The sequence below is a fragment of the Pantherophis guttatus genome, chromosome 9 (assembly GCF_059756535.1).
Source record: "Pantherophis guttatus breed Tessera chromosome 9, ASM5975653v1, whole genome shotgun sequence".
Classification (NCBI taxonomy): Eukaryota; Metazoa; Chordata; class Lepidosauria; order Squamata; family Colubridae; genus Pantherophis; species Pantherophis guttatus.
Window position 1 is genome coordinate 2678652 of NC_142071.1, and position 20538 is coordinate 2699189.

The following is a 20538-nucleotide window of genomic DNA, read 5'->3' on the forward strand; positions in this document are numbered from 1 at the left end:
GTGGTGCTCTCGCCTCACAATCAGGAGGCTGTGAGTTCGATCCTAGGTAGAGGCATATATTTCTCTCTCTGGGCACAATGAGAAGAATATCTGCTGAACAAAACTCCGCATTGGCGACAAGAAAGGCATCCGGCCAGTAAAAACACTCAGCTCCATTCAGTTGCCCAGACTCCCCCCCGCAAGGGATTATGGGGTCATTAAAAGAAGATGATGAAAAAGGGTCATAAGTCACTTTTCTGACTTGGAACGGTCACTAAATGAAGTGTTGTAAGTTGAGGACTAAAAGTGATCCACGGTCAGCAAGGTTTGGATCTCTCCAATGATCAAATCTGCTTTGTCCCATCTAGAGGGCTGGAGGTGGCCCCCTCCACAACCTGGTTAAATTAAGTCAAAATTCATCGGTTGTGACTTTCTTGGATGGATAGATCTCTGCAAAGAAGAGTTTTGAAAGCTTCTTTGCTGGAGCGCTTGTAAAAATCATCATAATAATAAGGAGAAACCCCTAAGACTGTAGAACACTCTGCAAATTAAGAGCAGCAAAAAATAAACAGCAACACCATTTAAAAGGATTTTCCTCTTCTCCGTCTGACTGCCAACTTAAGCATTTGGCCAACCGAGTTTCATTCCATTGTTTTGTTTTGTTTTAATTTTTTTGCCTTCATAGTCACTTCCAGGCCATAAAAATAGATGCACAAATATACTTACTCTGAAACGACACTCCCATTCACTTTAGAGCATTTAGGGTGGGGAACGATGGCCCCACTTTATGACTCATGGACTTCGACTCCCAGAAGTTCTGAGCCAGCCATTGTTGAAGTCCACAAGTCCTAAAGGGGACCATAGTTTCCCACCTAGGCTTTAGAAGAATGGGAGCCGGGGAAAGGAGAGAAGGAGGGAGTAGTTTCAAGTCAGAGGACAAGCTTGGTCTGCAGAAGGTCCTGGCTTTGATCTCTAGCACCTCCAGGTAGCTACGAGGGGTCTCTGCCTGAAGTCCCAGGGTGCCACTGTCAGGGTCTATGACAATTCTCTGTGGCCAACTCGCCATGGCCAACTTACCACGGCCAATGAGCAACAGCCAACTTGGCACAGCCAACTTGCCACAGCTAACTCACTATGGCCAACTCGCCATGGTCAACTCATCATGGCCAACTCACCACGGCCAACTCATCATGGCCAACTCACCACGGCCAACTCACCACGGCCAACTCACCATGGCCAACTCATCATGGCCAACTCACCACGGCCAATGAGCAACAGCCAACTTGGCACAGCCAACTCACCACAGCCAACTCACCATGGCCAACTTGCCATGGCCAACTCATCATGGCCAACTCACCACGGCCAACTCATCATGGCCAACTCGCCATGGCCAACTCATCATGGCCAACTCGCCATGGCCAACTCGCCACGGCCAATGAGCAACAGCCAACTTGACACAGCCAACTCGCCACAGCCAACCCACCATAGCCAACTCACCATGGCCAACTCATCATGGCCAACTCACCATAGCCAACTCACCACGGCCAACTCATCATGGCCAACTCAACCTGGCCAACTCGCCATGGCCAACTCATCATGGCCAACTCGCCATGGCCAACTCACTGTGGGACAAGAGTTACATTAATATCAAAGAAATAGTGGAAAAGACTCATTAAAGAAAGGATACAAAAGAAGGGACAGAATGAAACATGAAGGGCAAAAATTAAAATAATATTTATTTATTTATTTATTTAAAAAAAATAAATAGAATTGTTTAATTGTCCCGCGGTGAGTTGTCCCATGGCAAGTCGGCTGTAGCGAGTTGGCCATAGCAAGTTGGCTGTGTCAAGTTGTCCCATTCCGGCCACTGTCATCAATGCCCACCAGCCTTCTGGATCATGTGGCCCACAGATATCTTGTTCTACCAATTCTACCATCCCAAATTTTAAGGCTATTTGAGAGTCCTGGGAGGGAGGGTCCAACACAACTGGATGACCAGTCTTCAGGAAAGCCCGATGTAGAGCATCTTCTGACAGAATTCACCCAACACTCTGATCTGTGCTTTGTTTAAGCACAGTTCCTTGGTTGAAAAACTATTGATTCAGCTCACCCAACGCAATAATTCATAAATCACGGATTACACAAGCCAAACCAGACAAACCGCATGATGGTTCGGCCTGTTAGATCAACTTCTGAAAAAGACCAGATTAAAGGGAAGATGTCTCTCCCACAAAGCTAGAACATCTCCCCTTCTTTAGCTCCTTCTCCTCTTCTTCCACGCCAAACTCTCCAGAATGGGGATTTTGCACTGCTGGCTGGGGGATTCTGGGAGTTGAAGTCCACCCATCTTCAAGCTACCAAGGTTGAGAAACACTGGTCTAGACAGACACTTCTCTGAAATGGTACAGGTTCTCCTGCTTGGGCAAGTGGCTGGACTAGAAGACCTCCAAAGTCCCTTCCAGCTCTATTCTATTCTAAATAGAGGGGGTGGGATAGATGGCCTTGAAGCCCCTTCCAACTTTCCAATTTTACATCTTTTTCATCCATCCTGCTATTCTATTATAGCACCAGGTATATTGGTTAACCAAGGATAAATACAAAACAAAACCACAAGTAAGTCAAGGATCAAAACGATCAATATTGACAATAAATAGATTAAGCAGCAGAAATGCCAGAAATCCAAAGTGCATCCTTGATTAACATTTCTAGATCAAATGGGGGAGGGGGGAGTGAGGGGCATGTTTCCATTTCCCGTCCTCTGGCCTTGGAGAAGCCTTTCCTGAACGTTAATCCTAATTTTGGGGATGGGGGGAAAGTATATGTCACCTTTAAGAGGAGGTTAATCATTTTAAAAAAGGGAAACTGGAAATAAAAGATTAAAGAAGAATAGAAAATATGTTAAGATGGAGGTATAAATAAGATGATATGTATTGTTAGTATTAGGATGAGGAGGATAATTATCAGGGGTGAAATCCAGCAGGTTCCGACAGGTTCTGGCGAACCGGTAGCGGAAATTTTGAGCAGTTCAGAGAACCGGCAAATGCCACCTCTGGCTGGTCCCAGAGTGGGGAGGGAATGGAGATTTTGCAATATCCTTCCCCCAGGAGTGGGGAGGGAATGGGGATTTTGCAGTATCCTTCCCCTGGAGTGGGGAGGAAATGGGGATTTTGCAATATCCTTCCCCCAGTGAAGACAATTAACCAGTGGAACAGCTTGCCACTAGAATTTGTGGGCACGCCATCACTAGATGTTTTTAAGAAGAGACTAGACAGTTGCTTGTCAAAAATGGCATAGGGTCTCCTACCTGAGCAGGGGGTTGGACTAGAAGACCTCCAAGGTCCCTTCCAACTCTGCCATTCTGTTATAATCTTTGACGAATGGAGGGTGGAAATCATGTCAAGGAAAAGCATATCCATTCAATGTCGATTTCTAGATAAATCTTTCTGATTGCACTACCAATATTAGATCATTTCTTATTGAATTTCAGGAGGGCAACATGACATATGGCCCTTGTTAAGGATATTCTTGGCTCATAACCGATGTAGGTTATTGAGCAGAGAACCCTTTGAGTAAATGCACGAAAAGCGACTGGGAGTGGTTGTGAACAATCACAGTCAACATACAAACACACTGAGTTGTTGTAATCTTTTACTTTTAGAAAAACTAAAGCAAAGTCCAAAAACAATCCAAGTCACACACAGATAAGACGTTAAAAGATCAATCCAGGGATATTTCAAGTACAAAGTCTTCTTACCAGTTGTAGTCATACACAATAAAACAGTTCTTCTTGAGTTTCAAACAGGAACAAGTTGAATATGAAAACATTCAATAAACAGTAGAAAGCAACATGTAGCTATGATCAAACAGTGATCATGCAGAGAGATCAGGTAGAGAGTTACAGCCAATAAGCAGTAAAATGGTGTAGTGTCCAAACAAGCCATGATCCTGACTTCCCTTAAGTACATTGGCTACAGAGCTTAGCCAATCAGGATACAGGATGATGCAATACAGTCTTAAAGCAATATAATACCTTTCTGATTGCAGACATACATTGTTGGTGTATATATTGCCTGACCAACTAGTTAGACAAATAACCATTTTCTAATATCCCTTATAAATAAATAAATAAATAAATAAATAAATAAATAAATAAATAAATAAATAAATAAATAAATAAATTGTTTCCGGGAAAATGACCCAGGCGTGTTTATGTCACCAAGAAGGAGCTCAAGTCATAGGAGATATTCTTGAGTTCTAGCTGACTTTGCCCGATTTGAAAAAGCTAACCAGCTGATTAATATGGAGATGGGAGACCCTCGGGGTGGGCAGGTTCGTAGGCTAGACTAAGACGTCAAAAAAAAAAATCCCAAAGGCAGATTAGAACTCTTCTTCACGTTGCTGCCAAGAAAATTAATGAATCTATTCAATACAAGGAGCCAAGGTTGACTTGAAGGAGACCTCACCTTAATCAGAGATATAATTTACTTCAATCAAGTCCCGATTGCGACTGCCAAAAATGATTTGGGTGGGCATCTATAACCCATCCCTGATTCAGCATCTCTTTGGAGGCCCACCTGGAGAGGATGAGAAGGGGCAGGAAGGACCATGGAGTTGGGAAGGAGGGCACCGCGCTTCTATGCTACCTTCAGGGCAGTCTTGAAGCCACACGCCAACTTAACTTCAATCTATATGTATAAAAATGGGTGGGTGTCTGTGTGTGTTCTAGCATAACTCTGGAACGCCTCAAGCAATTTCAACCAAACTTGGTACACAGACGACTTACTCTCTGGAAAGAAATACTGTGTGGGGTAAGACACCACTAACACCTCTCGGATTGTGTGCTCTGTTAAGATACAGCCTGTTGTGCCTTAAAATGGCTTTTACTGTACTGCCTTAAAATGGCTTCTACTGTGCAGCAGTGTGGAGTTGCCACAGTAACGGCTTCACAGTACTCCACAAGGGGGCTCCCTCTGGCAAGGGGGAAAATCCAACATTAGAAATTATGTTTGGTCCAGATATTTTCAACAAGGCTTTGATTATCTTTGAGGACAAATGTATGGCCATGATCAATAAAACCAAGATCAGAAAAAATCGTGCCAAATGATCAGCTAGCAAAACAGCAAGGTGGTAGCATTTTACTTGACACTTCTGGGGCCACAGGGAAAACATTTTTAACTAATTTAATTCTCGCCGAAATCGGGGCTCAGGGTGAAGTTGCTCTTCCTGTCTAATATAGGATTGGGATAAATAAATACCCGAGCAACGCCGGATTATCAGATAGTGTTTAATAAAGAAAACTTACTCTACTCAATGCGTGGAGGCTCCAGCAGATTGTACAAATTACTCCATTGCAAAAAAAAAAATAAAATTAATGGAAAAGTTGGCCGGAGACCATGGACATGTTACTACAACATGGAAGAAATTCTGACTCTCCTGTGTTTCTTCTAACTTTTAGCACGTATCTGGGACATTCCCGATTTCATTCCCTTCTTTCTTTCATTTCTTAGTATTTGAACAACTAACTTTGGAGCATATTGGTTTCCTTTGTGATATATAAGTGGTTCTTGACATACAACAATTCATTTAGTGGCCATTTTAAGTTACAACATCACTGGAAAAAGTGATTTACGACCATTTTTCAGAGTTTAGTTTATTGATTACTGTAGCCCATAGGCCGTATCGAAGTGCAGAGTTCTAAACACAAATTATTACTAAAATCCAATATAAAAACAATTTAAAATGAATTTGCCACCATGGCAAGAAGGAAGGAAGGAAGGAAGGAAGGAAGGAAGGAAGGAAGGAAGGAAGGAAGGAAGGAAGGAAGGAAGGAAGGAATAGCAATAGCACTTAAGACTTATATATCACGTCACAGTGGTTTCCAGCACTTTCCTAAGTGGTTTACAGAGTCAGCCTCTTGCCCTCAACAATCTGGGTCCTCATTTTACCCACCTCGGAAGGAGGGAAGGCTGAGTTGACCTTGAGCTGATCAGGATCGAACTCCTGGCAGTGGGCAGAGTCAGTCGGCAATTGTGCCTTCTAACCACTGTGGTACCAGGAAGGAGAAGGAGAAAGGGAATAAGAGAGGAAGGACCTTGTTTTACCGACCTCAGAAGAACGTAAGGCTGAGTCAACCTTGAGCCAGTGAGGATCGAATTGTTGGCAGTGGGAGTATTGCAGCAGCCTGCAATACTCCATTTTAACCACTGCACCAGGAAGGAACAGCAATAGCACTTAGACTTCTATATCACGTCACAGTCCTTTGCAGCCCTCTCTAAGCGGTTTACAGAATCAGCCTCTTGCCCCCAACAATCTGGGTCCTCATTTTACCGACCTCGGAAGGATGGAAGGCTGAATCAACCTTGGCTCTGGTGAGATTCGAACTGCCAAATTGCAGGCAGCCGGCAGTCAGCAGAAGAAGCCTGCAGTACTGCGCTCTAACCACTGCGCCACTGCAGCTCATCTACCCCAAAGGGCTAAAACAACCCTTGGATGAAAGCAGAGGGGAAAAAAATAGGATAACCGCTTTCTCTTCCCCAATCATCTCCATCCTTTTAAACGTTTCTCTCTGGACAATTTGCCAAGGTTAATACAATGCCAAGAGTAAATCTTGGCTTATTTGCTCCGTTCTCTGGGGAGCCAACTATAATATCTAGTTCAGGAAGACCTTTGGATCGGAGGGATTCACTCTGTGCCAGAGATCCCAGGTGCCTTCAAGCTTTCCGTCACCTTCAGGATGTCCTCAGAAGCCGTCATCTCCATCTACCGTCAATTACCATCACAAGCCGCTCATAATTCTCACAACAAAGTTTATCGCCGGTGCCAGTGGTTATAAGTAGAATCTGCCAGCTTGACAAAACCCAGCAATGGGGATTTAATGCCTACATATAGGGTTGAAACCCAAGGAGTTGTCTCTGGCTGGGATGCCAGCCCATCTCTGGAATCACTGCCTACTCAGGAAGTGAGAAGAACCAGGTGTCAAATGTTATCCTACTTTTATATATACCTGTACAGTCTGGCAATCAAAACATATAGAGTGATAAATGTATAGAGCTGTTATGGCGAACCTATGGCACGCGTAGGAACTGCTACTGAAAATTTATTTATATTTTTTTTTTATTATTTTTATTTGATTTCTATGCCGCCCTTCTCCGGAGACTCAGGGCGGCTTACAATGCGTTAAGCAATAGCCTTCATTCTTTTGTATATTTTATACAAAGTCAGCTTATTGCCCCCACAATCCGGGTCCTCATTTAACCTACCTTAGAAAGGATGGAAGGCTGAGTCAACCTTGAGCCTTGGCGAGATTCGAACCTGCAGAAATTGCAGGCAGCTGTGTTAATTACAGGGTGCATTAAACCACTGTACTACCAAGGCTCTGAGAGATGCCAGTATCATATAATTCTCTTATATAAATAATAATCTGATTGCATCTGGAAGTGTAGGTGCAGTTCTGGTTGCCACATTTCAAAAAGGATATATTGGAGATAGAAAAGGTTCAGAGTAGTATATGCCTCCCTCCTCCGTAGACTCAGGGCGGCTTATAATGCATTATAGCAATAGCCTGCATATTTTTATGTATATACCTGCTTATTAGGGCTTTCGCCCCCCCCCCCTTTACCTTTACAAAGGTACTTCCCACCTTTGCTTAAGGATATCATTCATTCATTCATTCATTCATTCATTCATTCATTCATTCATGGAATTTTATATTACCGTCTATTCGCACATGGCGACTCAAGTCGGCTTTGCAGAATATAAAACCTCATATATAAAAAACAAAACTAATAAAAGAAGAGTCATATAATAAATTGATATAATAAAATCACACACGTATCCCGCCTCAGCGACAGCACCTCACACGACTCATTTAATGGCTCCTGCATCCCTTTTCCGTTCTATTTTCCCCCACATCAGCACACGAGAATCTTCCGGAATCGCTTCGCGGTAGAGAAGGTAACGGGGGCCCAAAGGCTTCCAGGGAGTTCCCATGGATGGCCTTGAAATGGAGTTCCCCTGTTCCTGGTCCAACACCTTAATGGAAACACCACAATGGCTTTGTGCTTATAGGCCTCTCCCTTAGCCAACAAAAAGATCATTATTTTTGTTTTATGTCATCTTCCAAGCCAATTCTGCTGGAACGCGGAACAGCAGCCATTTCTGCACCTTCTCCAGACCTTGTAGAAAAGATGAGATGGCTTCCTCTCTCGAATTTCAAGTCATACGTTCAGGATTCCCAACATCGTAGGCCTGGGAACTGAGGTTTTCTGGGGTCGAAGGGAGCGTAAGAACTACCCTGGTCTTATTCTAGAGCAGGGGCAGGGGTGAAATCCAGCAGGTTCTGGAGAACCGGGAGCAGAAATTTTGAGTAGTTTGGAGAACCGGGCAAATACCACCTCTGGCTGGCCCCAGAGCAGGGTGAGAATGGAGATTTTGTAGTATCCTTCCCCTGGAGTGGGGTGGGAATGGGGATTTTGCAGTATCCTTCCCCTGGAGTGGGGTCAGAATGGAGATTTTGCAGTATCTTTCCCCTGGAGTGGGGAGGGAAAGGAGATTTTGCACTATCCTTCCCTTGGAGTGGGGTCAGAATGGGGATTTTGCAGTATCTTTCCCTTGGAGTGGGTGGGAATGGAGCTTTTGCACTATCCTTCCCTTGGAGTGGGGTCAGAATGGGGATTTTGCAGTATCTTTCCCTTGGAGTGGGTGGGAATGGGGATTTTGCAATATCCTTCCCTTGGAGTGGGGTGGGAATGGAGATTTTGCAGTATCCTTCCCCTGGAGTGGGGTGGGAATGGGGATTTTGCAATATCCTTCCCTTGGAGTGGAGTGAAAATGGGGATTTTGCAGTATCCTTCCCCTGCCACGCCCACCAAGCCATGCCCACCAAGCCACGCCCATAGAACCGGTAGTAAAAAAAAAATTGGTGTCAAACTCAAAACCCGGAGACCGGATCCCCAGCCCCACGGGGTGTTTAGATCTGGCTCACGGGGCTGCCCTGGAAACAGCAAAGGACCAGCTTGCGGTGTCTCTGCCAGCGAAAACGGAGCTCTTCATGGCAAAGGGCTGCAGGAAGCCGTCGCAGCCCAAAACGGAGCTCAGGAGCTCATTTCCGCTGGCAAAGCGTTCGAGTCAACTCAGGCGCCCCCAACGCGAATGACGTCGAACTGGCCAGGCCCCCCTTGCCCCCTCCCCAAGGTCAAACCCAACCCTGATGCGCTCTCAATGAAATCAAGTTTGTCACCCCTGCTCTAGAACAACAAAAGCACAGTTTCCGTACACACCAGCACAACTGTTTCAGGCGACAACTTCCTTCTTTTGATTGCCCCAGCTCCATTTGGTGACTTTTCAAGGACGGGTCAGCGAGACGGTTGATCTAAGGTTGTCCAGCCTTGTGCAAACTTTAAGACTTATGGACTTCAACTCCCAGAATTCCCCAGCCAGCGGTCCACAAGTCTTAAAAAGTTGCCAAGGTTGGACAACCCTGTGTTTTATTCCTCTCGAGCATGAAAGGAACTGAAAAAAGCAGGCGAGTTTGGGATTTACAGTAGCATGAACGGCAGAAAAAACCATGGCTACCAACCTGCCTCCCACTGAGGACCTACATACGGCACGAGTCAAAAAGAGGGCTGTGAAAATATTTACAGACCCCTCGCATCCTGGACATAAACTGTTTCAACTCCTACGTCCTCAAAACGGCGCTATAGAGCACTGCACACCAGAACAACTAGACACAAGGACAGTTTTTTCCCGAACGCCATCACTCTGCTCAACAAATAATTCCCTCAACACTGTCAACACTATTCACTAAGTCTGCATTACTATTAATCTTCTCATTTTCCCTATTCCCTATCTCCATCTCTACTAACGACTATAACTTTGTTGCTCATATCTTTACAACGTATATTAGTTTTCTAGTACGGTTTATGTTGATTCTATCACTAAACATTGTATTTTATGATGAATGTATTTTTATGATGGTCATGATTTATCACTTATAGCTTTTATGTACAATGAGAGCTTATGCACCGGAGACAAATTCCAATCACACTTGGCCAATAAAGAATTCTATTCTATTCTATTCTATTCTATTCTATTCTATTCTATTCTATTCTATTCTATTCTATTCCATTCCATTCCATTCCATTCCATTCCATTCCATTCCATTCCATTCCATTCCATTCCATTCCATTCCATTCTATATTCTATTCTGTTCTGTTCTGTTCTGTTCTGTTCTGTTCTGTTCTATTCCGTTCTATCCTATCCTATCCTATCCTATCCTATCCTATCCTATCCTATCCTATCCTATCCTATCCGTTATTCTATTCTAGTCTATATTTCTATTCCATTCTATCCTATTTTCTATTCTATTCTAATTCTATTCTATTCACCAGAGCATCCGTCCTTCAGGAATGGAGCATTTCATGCAAATCACCAAACCGCCATCCCCACGGACAGCTCTTCCCTCTCCAACCTCAGAAGCTACCAGGTCCCTTTGGAGAAATCAACCGGATCTTATGCAACCGAACAAAAAAAAAACAAAACACCACACCATTTGGTGGTTCTATTTAGAAAAGCCATGAACGACTGCAGCATCCTCCCTCCTATAGCTAGCTACCTGCAATGTGTTGAGCACCAAATCTATCAATATGTCGATCGTCTTAATAATCAACATAAGTCATTTTCTGCCTGGAATACATTTGAGATATTGAGAGGTGGGGGAAAAAGACACGGCTAACTTGCATATTGTCGAAAAGACAAGCAGAAAATGAAACGAGGTTTCGGCAATGGGAAGACATGGCCTTTCATCTGACACACACACCCCAATTTTTTTTCTTTTTTCCGACCCGTCACTACAATGCCTATCATCCCCAGACCACATGGGATGGGAACATTTAAGTCAGAGAATAACTAAAACAGCAGTGAGTCCTGAAATGCATTTCCCTCCACCCCACTTTATCAGCACCTAGCAAAAAGGCATTATAAAGTTGTATAAGCATTGAGTTCTCCTGAACTCATCATTAAATGGTTGTTTTTTTAAAAAAAAAAAAAGGAAAAGCTTAAAAGGGAGAAGAAGCCAAAAAATGATAAAATTAACTTAAGGTGATTCAATGAGGACTTCTGCAGTTCAAAATAAGAGGTACTAATACCACTCTATAGTATAAAGCTTTAGTAAGGCCATACCTAGAATCCTGCATCCAGTTTTAGTCACCACACTATAAAAATTGGGGAGCCATTTTGGATTTAATTTTGTTTTAAATGTATTTTAATATGTCTATATTGTATGTTTTTTAATCTTGGCTGTTCACCGCCCCGAGTCCTTCGGGAGAGGGGGCGGTATAAAAATTTAATCAATAAAAATAAATAAAATAAATAAGATTAAGGAGAATAACTACAACTGTATTAATTGGAAAACTAATACGAAACGAATGCTTCAAAAGTTTAACTTACTTATACGTTGTTTGTTGTGTAAATGTTTTTTATATGCGTTTTATATGTGTTTTATATGTGTTTTAATAAAGTTTATATTTTTAAAATTTAAATTAAAAAAAAAAAGATGTTGAGACTCTAGAAAGAGTGCAGAGAAGAGCAACAAAGATGATTAGGGGACTGGAGGCTAAAATATATGAAGAACAGTTGCAGGAACTAGTATGGCTAGTCTAGTGAAGAGAAGGACCAGGGGAGACAGGAGAGCATCTTCCAATATTTGAGGGGCTGCCACAGAGAGGAGGAAGGGGGTCAAGCTATTATCCAAAGCACCTGAAGGCCAGACAAGGAATAATGGATGGAAACTGATCAAGGAGAGATTCAACCTGGAAATAAGGAGGAATTTTCTGACAGTGAGAACAATCAACCCATGGAACAGAACTTGCCTTCGGAAGTTGTGGGAGCTTCATCACTGGAGGCTTTCAAGAAGAGACTGGACTGCCATCGGTCTTAAGAGGTGTAGGATCTGCTGCTTGGGTAGGGAGTTGGACTGGATGGCCTCCAAGGTCCCTTCCAACTCTGTTAATCTTATCTGTATCTGATCAAATTGTTCTTCTACATTGAGTTGCGTTTAGCACCCAGAGCTGACTGGCCAGTTCCAGAAACATCGATGTTTTTAGTTTCCAATCAATCAATCAATCACTTGTCGTGGGCAAAGCATACAGAATCCTGTTAGGACACAACTACATGGAAAGCCCCCACCCCACCACACACACCCTTTTCATCCGCAGGTTCAAATGCAAAATGCCCTTCAAACTTATTCGTTTGCTTTCGAGTGCATTTCCAGAGAAGCTGCGCAACAGAAACGCAAACTGAGTTTTAAACCACAAAAAAAAAAAAAAATAAGCAAAAGCGAATTCGGTACAGTTTGGAATTTTAAAAAAAATAAAAAATAAAAAAGACAGTTGAATTGACCTGGATGAATGTGTTATGCAAATCCAACCTATTCAGCAAACGTAGGGAAAATCTAACCTGTTTTAAAATGCTTCCACGGACGAAGGGTGCAAAATGAACAACTGTTTTCTCGTTACCTAAGGATGTTCTCTGCAGCGTATTTTTTTATTCCATCCGTGTCTCGCTTTTCCCATGTCCCCAAAATACTTTTTTGGAGTTCTTGTCCTGTTGTGCAACCTCCTGCAGAAAACTAGGTTAAGCCCACAAAATGGAGCATGCCAAGTTGATGTGGCATTTATCAAAGCACCGAACCCACTAACAAAACTAATTAAGAGCCGATTCAGTCAATCACCTGCAAATCAAGGACGGACTTTTGAAAAGCAACTGGCTGCAAAAGCAGCATTTCTGACAGCTTTGCCCCACACACACACACACACACACACAAAAGTGACAATCAAATATTTTTGCAAATTTGAGCCTGAAGGCAGCCGTGTTTTCCCTCTCTTTCATTCTGGAAAAACGATCTGCTTGCTTCTAAATATAGAAGATCCATTCAGATAATACGGAGAAAAATCTGGACTGGATCTATCAATTTTTTTCTTTTTTAAGCCATCTCCAACCACAGGCAATTACCACATCTTACGCCAATGAATTGTGTGTGTTAATTAGGAGTTGTGTGAAGTGGATTGTGGTTGCAGGTCCTTCCTTGTGTGTGTGTCTGCTGATGGTCAGTTTAATTGAGCTCCTTCACAACGCAGTGTAACTTGGGGAGGGAATAGGCTTGTATCTCCTTTATCCATCTGGTTTTCGGCCCGATTTTTATCCTCAATATTATCACATTGCCCCCTGTAATTGGTAGCCACGGATCGTGGCGAAATAAAACACAGAGCCAAAATATAGTGCCTGCATAACTCACTGCATCATTTCCTTGCAGTAAGGCAAAAAAACGAAATGGGTTATCCAATTCAGAAACGTTCGACTGATGATCAGACAGCAGAAATATCACTTGGAAAGCTTAATCTAGGTGAAATTATAAGAAAAGGAAGGATACAGCTGTGCCAGTTTTCATGCATGCCATTCATCTTTTGATCGAATTTCCCTGCAGCTGTTCTTAAACTATAATTCTTTTTTTTTTTCCCTTTCATAGCATACAGCTATAGGAGACAACTATGTTAAGTGTTTGTTTTTCTGGTCATACACAAAATAGAGAACCAGCTATCAAGATCAGAGATATTCTGCTGTAGCCCTTACACAACATTCATGCAGTGAAACGGAAAAGGAACAGAAACTGAATGAAAAATTAACATTTTGCTGTAGTGTAAAAATATTAAGACAACCTACATTTTCGGGGAACTACAACCCAGTGCCTCAGTCGTTGAAACAAATGCAATAAAGCTATTCTGAGTTACAAGTATATGGCCTTATACAGGCAGTCCTTGACTTACGACACACGATTGAGCCCAGAATTTATGTTGCCAAGGGAGAAATTTGCTAGGCGAGTTTCGCTCCATGTTATGACTTTCCTTGCCAACATTTGTTAAGTGAATCGCTGCAGCTGATAAATTATTAACCTGGTTGTTAAGCGAATCTTGTCAGAAGGCCGCAAAAGGGGATGATGAGACCCCGGGACACTGCAACCGTCATAAAGATGAGTCAGTTGCCACACGTCTGCATTTCGATCATGTGATCATGGGGGGGTATGCTGCAAGGGGTCGTAAGTGTGGGGAAAATGGTGATAAGTCGCTTTTTTCAGTGCCGCTGTAACTTCCAATGGTCACTAAATGAACTGTTATAAGTCGAGGACTACCTGTATACCTGAAACTCTAAGAGAACAGCTCAGGCACTGTCGGAATTGTTTCTGCTGCAAAAAACCCCCAAAACTTTATACTGCTATCAAATGGTCACACTTCGAAATGATAAAGGATTTTGGATTGCTTTTGAGATGCCTATAATTTCTTTCTTACCGATGTTTTGATCAAGGCAAAGGAGGATTTATGCAAAATGAATTCACGAGACTCATGAGATCCACTCCCAGGAGTATCAGAGGAAGGTAGGTAATCTACAGGGATCAATGTAATCAAATGATCAATGACCGAGGTTGATGGGTTTTGTAGTCCAGCCGTACTTGGAGGACAGCACGGCAGAAAGTTTTGGAGAGAGCATATCAGTGATGGGATTCAGCCGGTTCGCACCATTTCAGGAGAACCGGTTGTTAATTTTCTGAGCAGTTTGGTGAACTGGTTGTTGGAAGAAATCATCAGGGCAGAGAACCGGTTGTTAAAATTATTTGAATCCCACCCCTGGATCATGTGTATACGTAATGTATACAAAACATAATATTGTTGTGGTTGTTATTATCATGGGGAGAGATCGCTAGTATTTCTGCCCCCACCTCCCCGATCGTTTGTGTCGCATTCCAAGATACAATAATGAAAAGTAACTCGCTTTCTTGCAGAAAAATAAGGCTGAAATCGGAATTTGGGCATGAAATTTGCATTCTACACCAGCCGACCAACGAAACAGCAAAGTGTCCCCTTAAAACACGAGCAAACCTCACTTTTAAGATGCCCACAAAACTTGGTTGTTGCTAGTGCAAAGAACCGGCAATGCAACTTTTGACAAAAGGAAAACAGAATGATGGATTCCCTACATATGAAAACCTGCTTGAATTTTACCTTTGAATGGACCTCAGATCATGCCGGATTTATCCCAAGCCGTTTCAATCTTAAAAGAGAACGCCAGTGAAAATCCTGCCCATTTTTTATTTTATTTTTTCCCCCCTTTTCTTTCAACAACTTCTCTAGATGGGCATCGATGGCCAACCCGAGGTTATGTAAAGTGGTGTCCTTATCAGAACCGAATAATGCTAACAAAAAAAAACTGTGGAATATATCCAGGCTCACACACACACATCTAAACTGGGTGCTACAACCAGAAGAGGGGGGGAAAATACAGAGGGGGAAAAAAAAAAGAAGGATTTTAAAGTCTTGTGTCCTCAAGAAATGCCTCCCCACCCCACCCCCAACCCCACGGTCTCTGCTCCCATCAAATAATCCGTAAGCATCCAGTTTGAAGAGCTTGTTTAGTGGAGCACAAAACTTTGCACGGCCCAAATGAGAGATATATATCGGAATGGAGAAAATGGATTGATTACATACAGAAGAAGTATCCGAATAAGAAGGTTCATACAGCTTATGAATGAAATAATATTAAGTAGTTTATGTTTGTTTTTTTCTGAGTTATAAGGAGTTAAGGACCTAGGGAGAATATGAAATGTAATAATTTGTTAGCACATTTTAGTTTTTGGTTTGTGAATGCTATACCCTGTGCTCGTTCTGGGAAGTCTAGGGAGGGGGGTGGGGGGAGGGAGGGTGGGAAGGGGAAGGGAGGGTTGAGGGGGGAAGGGTGGGGGGGTGAAAATGTTTGTATTTTTCATAAAACTTTTCAATAAAAAAAAAAATTGGCACGGCCCAAGAAACAGCTAAGGATGGGCTCCATCCAAGTCTCTTCCTCACATCTCAAGAAATCGGCGGTGGGGGGGGTTGTAAGGGGATAACCGGGGATGGGGGGCATTTTTCTCTTGCATGCAAATGAGCAGGGACCATTTCCTGGTCCAGTTACGTCAGAGGTGTGCAGCTCAGAAGCGGGGAGGGCCAGGAATTGTGGGGGACACAGCTTATTCGGGTCCGTACCTGGTCCATACATCAGTAGGTGCAGATCAATCAATGCTGGGGAGTGCATTCTACCAAAAGGCAGGTAGGATAGCAGGAGAGCACAAAAATGCAATTTTGCTGAAAGACTTTGTTCATTCATTCCAGGATGAGCATCGTTTTCCCACCCCCACCCCACCCCCCCACTGGAAAAGTTACGACCAGGTTCCCTCTGGGTTGTTTTTTTTGGGGGGGGGGTCTGTTTGTTTCCAGAGACTGACATGGATCCTAGGTTTCCTTATCGCTCCCTGTGCATTTGACCCTTTTCCCTTTCTGTCCAATTTATTTTTTTTTAAAGGAAAAATTGTAGAATTTGAAGGAGCTCTAAGTGCCACCCCCCCACACCCGGAGAATGCTTGTGGCCTTGGGCATTGTCCCTCCTTTAAATGGGCATCTAGAGAAAGTTCGTCCTTGGAAGCCATTCTGGATGATGATGATGATATTATTATTATTATTATTATTATTATTATTATTATTATTATTAAATCTTTAGTGAGATTCACAGCCTTTGAGGCTGGTTAATAGCTCAGCAGCTCGAGTCCTAACCAAGGACCTAGGAACTGTTAAGGTATCGTCGGAGGATGTAAGCTGTTCCAAGTAAAGTGTTTATTATTATTATTATATTATTATTATTATTATTATTATTATTATTATTATTATTATATACTTTATTCATTAAACATGAAACTCAGTCAGCTGAACATTCAAAAATGTATCACAAATACTATTGACTGGGGCTAACGGTTATTATTATTATTATTATTATTATTATTATTATTATTATTATTATTATTATTATTTTAATTTGATTTATATGCCACTCTTCTCCGGAGACTCAGGGCGGCTTATAATGCGTTAAGCAATAGCCTTCATCCTTTTGTATATTTATACAAAGTCAGCTTATTGCCCCCACAAACTGGGTCCCCATTTCACCTACCTTAGAAAGGATGGAAGGCTGAGTCAACCTTGAGCCTGGCGAGATTTGAACCTGCAGTAATTGCAGGCAGCTGTGTTAATAACAGGGTGCTTTAAACCACTGTACTACCAAGGCTCTTTATTATTATTATTATTATATACTTTATTCATTAAACATGAAACTCAGTCAGCTGAACATTCAAAAATGCATCACAAATACCGTTGACTGGGGCAAATTATTATTATTATTATTATTATTATTATTATTATTATTATTATTATTATTTCTCTCTCTCTCTCTCTCCTTTCTGACGGTGCTAGAGATGGCACCTCAAACCACCAAGTTACACTTGGGAGGAAACTTCCATCTCCTACTCCTCCCCCACCCCCAAACCCATCCTCCCTTCCCCTCCCCCACGTATACCTCACCTCACCTGACCTCCAGAGACTGCATGAGAAACCTGGAACCTGGGAAGGCGGTTCAGGCATTCTAGGGAAAGATGGCTGACTTGAAAAGAAATGCTGGGGACGAGGGGGAGGGGGGGAAGGTGTACCCCAAAGTATCCTTGGTTCTTCATCAGAGGGGGGGGGTGACACCGCACCCTCTCTCCCCCCCTCTCTCTTCCCCCGCCACCCCGGCTACCAGGTGCAGGAGCTTCTAGAGTCAGGCAAAACTGCCAGGAAACCTAACCTCCCCAAGGGACGGTGAGGAGGAGACATTTCTCCCTCAATGGAACCTCCAGTTAAAGGGGTAGTCTACCTGCAATGACAGCTACCGGCAGGAAGGAATAGGGGATGGGTTTTTTTTTTTTTTTTTTTTTAAGGTCCTGCTGGCAGCTTCCCAGAGGCACCCAAGAGCCTCCCTGGCACAGAACCATGAATGAAACAGACTTCACCCCCTTTCCTGCAGGACCCCCCCAGTCTCACCCTCTTCCTTCCGTGGGTCGGACTACAAAGGCCATCAGCCCCAGCCGGGGGAAATAAATGCTTTGGTCCAGAAGCCACCCAGGCTCGGGGAAAGCGCAAAGGCCAAGCCGCTGGAGGAGAACCGGGGCGGGCCAGATGCTGGTCAGCTCCCTTCCTAGTTGGACAGCTCCGGGCGAGGCTCCCCCGGCCTTCCCGGCACCCCGAGGGGGATAAGGTCCCGGCCGAGACCCCCGAGGGACCCTCTCCTCGCAAGGCGACCCCGCGGCGCCCGCTCCTTCCGAGCCCGCCGAGCCCGTTCCTCGTCCCGGGGCGCCGCAGAGCCCGAGAGGGAGGCCCGCATCCCGGAGCTGCGTCGGTCCCGAGCCTCCGAAGCGCGCGAGCGGGGAGGAAGAGGAGGAGGAGGAAGAAAAGAAGGAGGAAGAGGAAGAGGAGGAAGAGGAGGAAGAGGAAAAGGAGGAGGAGCAGGAGAAGCAGGGGAAAGGGGAGGAAGGAGGGGAGGAGAAAGAAGAGGAGGAACAGGGGGAAGGGGAGGAAGAGGAGAAGGAGGAAGAAGAGGAAGGAGAGGAAGAGGAGATGGGGAGGAAGAGAAGGAGGAAGAGGAAGAAGAGGAAAAGGAGGAGGAGAAGCAGGGGAAAGGGGAGGAAGGAGGGGAGGAGAGAGAAGAAGAGGAACAGGGGGAAGGGGAGGAAGAGGAGAAGGAGGAAGAAGAGGAAGGAGAGGAAGAGGAGATGGGGAGGAAGAGAAGGAGGAAGAGGAAGAAGAGGAAAAGGAGGAGAAGAGGAGGAAGAGGAGAAGGAGGAAGACGAGGAGAAGGGGAGGAAGACGAGGAAGAAGGGGTGGAAGAGGAGAAGGAGGAAGAAGAGGAAGATGAGGAGGGGAGGAAGACGAGGAGGAAGACGAGGAAGAAGGGGAGGAAGAGGAGAAGGAGGAAGAGGAAGAGGAGGAGAAGGGGAGGAAGAGAAGGTGGAAGAAGAGGAAGAGGAGGAAGAAGAGGGAGGAAGAAGAAGAGGAAGAGGAGGAGAAGGAGAGGAAGAAGAGGGGAAGAAGAAGAAGAGGAGGGGGGCTGAGCCGCGCGCTCCCCCACCAAGCCGGGGTGGGGGGGAGGCAAAGAGGGGCCGGGGTGGGGTGGGGGGAGTGTGGGGCGCCGGGCACGTGGCCCCGGAGGGGGGGGCCGGGGCGAGCTGACCTTCTTCTTGCGGTCCCGCGAGCGATTCCGGCGCTTGCGGTTCGTCTCCTCCTTCTCCTTCTGCTCCTGCAGGGCCTGCGCCTCGATGTCTTTGATCTTCTTGAGCTGCTTGGCCGCTTGAGCCATGGCGCGGCCGGGAGGCGCCGCTGCAACCGGGCAGCGGCGAACCGGGAGCTGCGCACCGGCCGGGCCGGGCTAGAGGAGGCGTCCTGGAGGCGGGCGGGGCCAGGCGTCTCGGCGGGGAGGGCGCAGGGAAGCGCGCAGCATGGCCCGGCGGGGCTGCGCGCGGGGCGCCTGGATGCCCGCTCTTGCAAGCCCCCTGCCCGGGCCGCGCCTTCTCTCCTCCTCCTCCTCCTCTTCCTCCTCTTCCTCTTCCTCTTCCACCGGGCAGCCGCTTGCAACCTGCGCAGCCGCTTGCAAACCTGCGCAGCGCCAGCCAAGGCAGCCAAGGCAGGAGGGCGCCTCTGCTGCAGTGGCTGCTGCGGCTGCTGCGCGTCTCCCCAGCTCGGGAGGTGCCGGCGCGGGCGCGAGCCGTGCAACAACGGCAACGGCGAACCGGAGGAACCGCAAGGCTGGAGGAGTGGAGGGAGGGAAGGAAGGAAGGTGGCTGGGGTGGGGATTCGAACCGTTGCAGCTGCGCCTCTGGCGAGCAAGAAGCCTTTCCCCACCCCCCACCCCTACCTACCTACCTACCCATCCACCCCGCCCTCTTTGCTCTTAGCACAGGAGTCCCCAGCGTCTCCGCCCCAGCTTTGCGCGCTTCCCAGCAGGAGGAAGGAGCGTGGATGCTGGGAAGGGGTTTTGCGCGGAAGCCAAGCGCCTCTTCCACGGTGGCTTCCACGGACAGGGAGTAACAAGGGTTGGGAGGGTCCTTGGAGGTCATCCAGTCCAACCCCCTGCTCACGCAGGACTAGGGATTCGAGCAGTGGTGAAATCCAATTTTTTTTTTACTACCGGTTCTGTGGGCGTGGCTTTGTGGGCGTGGCAGGGGAAGGATACTGCAAAATATTCATTCCCACCCCACTCCAAGGGGAAAGAATATGGCAAAATCTCCACTCCCACTCCACTCTGGGGCCAGCCAGAGGCCGGTTCTCCGAACTGCTCAAAATTTCCACTACCAGTTCGCCAGAACCTGTCAGAACCTGCTGGATTTCACCCCTGGATTCGAGCCACCGAACTGCCGAACATCCGGAAGCCATCACGGGTGCTCTGCGTATGTGTAGAGGTGGGCGCGAGCGAAGCGAGGGTGCGCACTCAGATTTGCAAACCAGTAGCGAATGTACAGTGAGTGAATACCACTGCTGGTCTGGATCATTCAGTGACCAAAGTTACAACGGCACTGAAAAATAGGACTTATGACTTATTTTTCACAGATACGACATTTTGCAGCATCCCCCCTGGTCAGGTGTTCAAAATTCAGATGCTGGGCAACTGCTTCATATTTAT

The 20538-nt window shown here is 45.4% G+C and overlaps 1 protein-coding gene across 7 annotated transcripts in view; it reads right to left on the reverse strand.

Moving 5' to 3' along the window:
* ANK1 (ankyrin 1) overlaps positions 1 to 20538 on the reverse strand; it is a 157704-nt gene that overhangs the window by 127258 nt on the left and 9908 nt on the right. For 6 of the 7 annotated variants that reach the window (XR_015729382.1, XR_015729383.1, XM_087875793.1 and 3 more), the window contains exon 1: positions 19093 to 19618. The exons of the other annotated variant lie outside the window; for it this stretch is intronic. Coding sequence is in view for 4 of the 6 variants with exons in the window: in XM_087875793.1 (XP_087731919.1) it covers positions 19093 to 19218 (126 nt within the window). In the remaining 2 variants the exon portion in view is untranslated. Of the gene's footprint in view, positions 1 to 19092; positions 19619 to 20538 lie in introns of those variants that run through there. 7 annotated transcript variants of the gene reach the window in all.